Source organism: Eschscholzia californica, unplaced genomic scaffold, assembly GCF_041429995.1.
Source record: "Eschscholzia californica isolate CP2 unplaced genomic scaffold, dmEscCali1.0.p SCAF_2, whole genome shotgun sequence".
Classification (NCBI taxonomy): Eukaryota; Viridiplantae; Streptophyta; class Magnoliopsida; order Ranunculales; family Papaveraceae; genus Eschscholzia; species Eschscholzia californica.
Genome location: NW_028238309.1, coordinates 18,906,213 through 18,911,436, shown reverse-complemented (window position 1 = coordinate 18,911,436; position 5,224 = coordinate 18,906,213). Strand labels below are relative to the sequence as shown.

The 5,224-nt window shown below is 37.0% G+C and overlaps 1 protein-coding gene across 1 annotated transcript; it reads left to right on the top strand.

The window, feature by feature from the left end:
• The first annotated feature begins 2,747 nt into the window (after positions 1 to 2,747).
• Positions 2,748 to 4,670, top strand: LOC147556691 (histidine-containing phosphotransfer protein 4-like). Its single transcript, XM_086657490.1, has 6 exons — positions 2,748 to 2,870; positions 3,304 to 3,434; positions 3,543 to 3,611; positions 3,745 to 3,816; positions 4,203 to 4,275; positions 4,370 to 4,670. The coding sequence occupies exons 1-6, from the start codon at positions 2,811 to 2,813 to the stop codon at positions 4,415 to 4,417; spliced, it is 453 nt and encodes a 150-aa protein (XP_086513616.1). The 5' UTR covers positions 2,748 to 2,810; the 3' UTR covers positions 4,418 to 4,670.
• Positions 4,671 to 5,224: the final 554 nt, after the last annotated feature.

The following is a 5,224-nucleotide window of genomic DNA, read 5'->3' as shown; positions in this document are numbered from 1 at the left end:
ATTTTTCAAAATTCGTGGTCGGTCAGATTACGAAACATTTTGTGGACCGACCGTGCACGTAAAGTTTATGGCCGGTCGACCACGAAACGTTTCGTGGTCGACCGACCCACGAAACACTCAAGGAGGGTTTGGCGAAACCCTCCTCGAGGTCTTGTTCCAATGAAGAAAAAGCTTTCCTTCATCGGAACTATGTATGAGAGAGAGAGAGAGAGACACTCGAGGAGGGTTTGGCGAAACCCTCCTCAAGGTCTTGTTCCGACGAAGGAAAAACTTTCCTTCACCGGAACTGTGTATGAGGGAGAGAGAGAGAGAGAGAGGGGGGGGGGGGAGAGGGAGGGAGGGAGGAAGAGAGAGACTGTGAGATTGAGAGAAACAAACTATAAGAGAGAGTGAGTGAGGAGAGGAGGAAGAAACGAAAAGAGAAAAATGGTGGTGGTGGTGGTGGTTGTGGTCGGAGGTGGTGGTGGCTGGTGTTGAAGAAGAACAAGAAGATATGAAACTGTCCGAGAAAACATTTTGATTTGCCCAAAGCACTGGCCAAAATGTATTGGTATGAAACTGTCCGAGATAAATGTATTTAGGGACGAAAGCTAAAAAACCGTCCTAAATGTGAATTTGTTGGGGACAGATGCAAAATTAATATGTCCCCAATAAGCACGTTTTCTGTAGAGTTTTATGAGCTTTTAGCAGGTTATGTCCTTCAAATCTCAAGAAAAAGTTCGTTGTTTGGTTAGTTGATTTTTCATTATCTAAGTGATAAATTAAAGCCCTTTTTAGACATCATCACACGGAAGTGGCCTTTAAAGATACGGTGGGTGAAGTTTGTATAAAAGCTTCGGCTTGGTGAGTAGGTTTAAACACGACAGTGCACCGTCGGTTGCTTGAATGTTGGAATATTACTATTGCTCTGAAAAAACCGAAAACAGAAGGTTTTTAATGGAAAAAACCTGAGGTTGGGTGGGTTAAGATTAATGCTGATAGCCTGATATCATGGTTCTTATGATATAACTTTGGGGGATTTGCGTGACATCATAAGGGATGATAAGGGAGGGGTTATTATAGAAAGAACAGGGACTGCAGAGAAAAAATGGGTGCTCATGCATGAGCTTAAATGCATCCGGCGGGGTGAATTTAGTAGAAAAAAAGGGTTGCAGATGAATAGTCCGCTAGCCACAAACTTGATGCACATTTATCATTAGATAAAGAGTCTTGGGACACTTTGCCGAGTGTCGCATATACCTCATTATCTGAGAGACTAATTAGGCGGTTGAGTATTTATTTATCTAAAGGTTAGCTTATGAGAAAGGTGACAGACTTGATGGTAGACTATTAAATTTGTGGTCATCCAACTCAAAACCAATTGACAATGAGTTGAGAGGACCTATACATATATTCTTGGTTGTTATTACCCCTTCTCCCATGTGGGACTATTCTCACACGCTCCCTCAAGTGTGGCATGGTTAGCCTAACACGTATTTTTTTTTTTTGCGAGTGATGGCTTTTAAACCTATCACTTGTGGGCCTAGCTCTGGTACCATGTTAAGTTTGTGGTCATCCAACCCAAAATCAATTGACAATGAGTGGAGAGAACCTATACATTATATTCTTGGTTGCTAGTTACCCCTTCTCCCATGTGGGACTATTCTCACATAGACACTATGCTTCGAGATCTAAACAAGATTACTAAAGCGGATCACAATGGTGTCATCAGGCTTAGAAAATATTGATTAGAAATCATTTGGAGTTGATTTAGTTTCTTTTAGTTCGCTTTAATTTAATTCATTAGTTTATTCGGTTAACTTCTTTTTTGTTCATCTTTATTCATTTTAATGGTTCTTAATAAGAGTCGAGCCCTTTAACCTGTTGACAACTGCAAAATAAAAAGAAAAACTTATTATGAATTTGACAAACAATATCGAAAAAAGCCAGGTAATTTGTTCGAATTAATACACCAGTGTAGACCAGTTTGGCTATCCTTATGTAACTCGCTTAATGTGTTTGTATTAGTGGGAGGCAAACTGTGAATTTCTACCAGTTGTACATGTCGCGTCATCTTTCCTATTTGATATTATCTCATAATACCGCACATTAACTTTGTTAAACCCACAGATTCGTCATTACGATTGGATCCAGTATAAAATCATAGATGATTCTGATATTAATTGTTTTGAAATCGTTAAGATTCGAAATCGTTAAGATTCGAAATCCAATTGAGAGATAATAATTGTTATGCAACTATTCTTTGTTGGGAATGAAGATCAACTTGCTAGATTATGCATCACCTCATTGATGCCTACATAGTAATCAATGGCTAGACTGCTAGGATGTAAGTTTTCGAAGTTACTGTTAGCCGTTGCGTTTCTAGACTGTTACTAGATACTTAAATGTTATAATTTGCATTTTTATTATTTTAAATCGTTGAGATTTCAAAAAACAATTGATGCAGATTTGAGGAGAATTGATGTGGAGAGTAAGATGTCAAATAAACTTTTAGGTCTATAAGATTCTAGTGAAAAAGACATCCTTTCCATGAATAAAGAGAGAATAATGAAGATGACCATTCTTGAAGTATCTTACAAAAGTAGAAGAATTGAATGTGAGATTAAATGTCTAAACATTAATTAGGGAGGACAAGCAAAATCTTTCAAAATTTTCAATTGCCTTGTGTCATCATTGTTGCTTCCACTTTATACCCAGTCTCCTATCCTATAAATACACCCCTTTGCCCTTCATTTCTTTCCATCACTTCTAAGTCATTTCTCTCTGCAGAGCTCAATAGCTATTTCTCTTCTCTCTACCTACCTGAGATAATGGCTGCCAAACAGAGGCAGATCAAGCTTGCTGCCATGAGAGATGCTCTCTTTTCAGAGGTATATACAAATAAATGCATGCATCCATCATCCATTTCTTATGCATATTTTAAGAGTAACCCATGCATTATTCAATATGTGTCAAAGTAGTTTCCTTCATTGTTTTCATGTTCATGTAAACCATATGCAGTATGTGTATATGGTAAATACTTGTAGCCTTGTTTTATATTCATCTTTATCTGGCTTATTTTGAAGATTAACATGGAAAATAACCAAGAAAAATGTTGATTGAAGCAAGAAAATAATTATCGAATCAACACGAGAAATCCCGCTTACCCGGAAATCTCGCTTACCGAGATCCGACTTATATTTTTATGATTTCATTTGCCAACCACCAGGATCAAGATTTGAATTTATGACACTAAGATTTCTATAGTGAGCATTTCTAATGGATCAAAATTTTGTAGTACTAAGTAATTTATGACTATTGCAGGGACTCTTGGATGAACAGTTTGTGCAACTTGAAGAGTTAGATGTTGATGCTAGTTCGACTTTCGTCGAAGATGTTGCCAACATATTCTTTTCTGATGCAGTTACTAATGTCAATAACATTCAGCAGGAAATGTAAGTAATATAGGCCACTACAAATAACATATATATATATATATATATATATATATATATACCAGTTTTAGTATGATTTATTTTCATTTCTTTATTTTTTTTTATTAGAGAAAAGCAGCCCATGGACTTTGCTAAGCTGGATCGAATGGTCCACTCGCTCAAGGGTAGCAGTTCCAGGTAAAAATAATAATTAGAGAAGAAGATTGTAATAGATTATCTCGTTAACGAAATCCTAAAAACTGAGAGTTCTTAAGAAGAAAAATTTCAATTTTACATAAGTTGATTGATTTAATTTTGTGCATGGATGCAGCCTTGGAGCTGCAAAGGTGAAGGATGCATGTATTCTGTTGAGGCAGCATGCCCAGGACAAAAATGCTGATGGGTAATCTTTATTTTTTTCCTTCATTATTCCCTTAATCCATCAACAGCAGCATATCTATATAGAAACGATAAGATTCTAGCACTTGCATAGGTGTGAGAATAGTCCCACATCGAAGAAGGGTGAGCTAGTAACCAAGAATATAATGTCTAGGTTCTCTCCACTCATTCTCAATTGGTTTTGATTTAGATGACCACAAACCTAACAATAAGTTAAAGATACACTTTTTTTAATTATCAGCGGGTCTCGAATCCTTGACCTTTAAGGTGGAAGACTAAACCTCTGACTGCTACAACCAAAGGCGGATGACTAAAGATACACATTTTACCACCCTAATTTTGAAATTTCCAATACTAACATACTAAAATATATGCTCTGAATTGATCCAGGGTGATCGCTGTTTTCCAGCAAGTGAAGGAGAATGTGAACATTATCAAGACCAAACTTGAGGTTTACTTCCAGGTCTCCAGCTAGATCTTCCTCTTAATTAGTTTGTTTATTGACAAATGATAATTATTTATTAACACATTCATTATTCCTTTTTCATGTTCATCAGATGCTAAACCAACTTCGAACTGGCGAGACTATTGATCCCGCCGTGTAAGGAGCGGTAATAGACAACGACGACGATGAGAAGGATCAAACCTGGCATGCTTGAAATGGTTGTTTGCTAGAGAAATAGTAGTTTAAGTTGATGGAAAGAAGACTAGTAGAACTTCATAATATAAATGAAGCTACATATATGAAAGGGTTTATTTAGGGTTTTATGTTATAAGATATCTAGGTTTGTTTTAAACATAGTTAAAGCCCTGTTTCAAGATATACTTTATTAATAATAAGTCGTCGTTGTCTCTAAATTTCGCTTTCTCGTGTTATTTTGGTTCTTTGTTATTGTTTATATTAGATTTAGGGAAGTGTTAGAAGCGCCCCTGTAAGTCTTAAAGCAATTTTTTGGGAGAGAATGTGAGAAAAAGTAGCGCGTTTAACGCTTCCGGAGGCGCTTCTAAAACTGTCCTTTTTATTCTTCTTTCCGGTACTCTTAAGTTTGCCTATCCATATCATGTCTATCCCCTTTCTGCAAGCACACATAGACTCACTTATAGCGACCATGGCACAAAATACTCATTTTTGACCTCATGGAGAAATCGTATAAATTTTGCTAAACCATCTTTCAACTAATTCGCCGAGGCTTCTCCTATGTTAATTGACCCGACAGAACTTTGTCAATCTGTTTGCGCCAAAAGGGAGGATCAGCACAGAGTTTGTTTCCATATAGAAGAGGGACAATGCAAAGATAAATCGTACTCTATTGACGAAGTTAAAAGAAGGACAACTTCCAGGGAACATGTTCACTACTGGTTCGGGGGTAGTGTGTTGTCGGGTTTCTTTCTCCTTGGATACAATTACAACA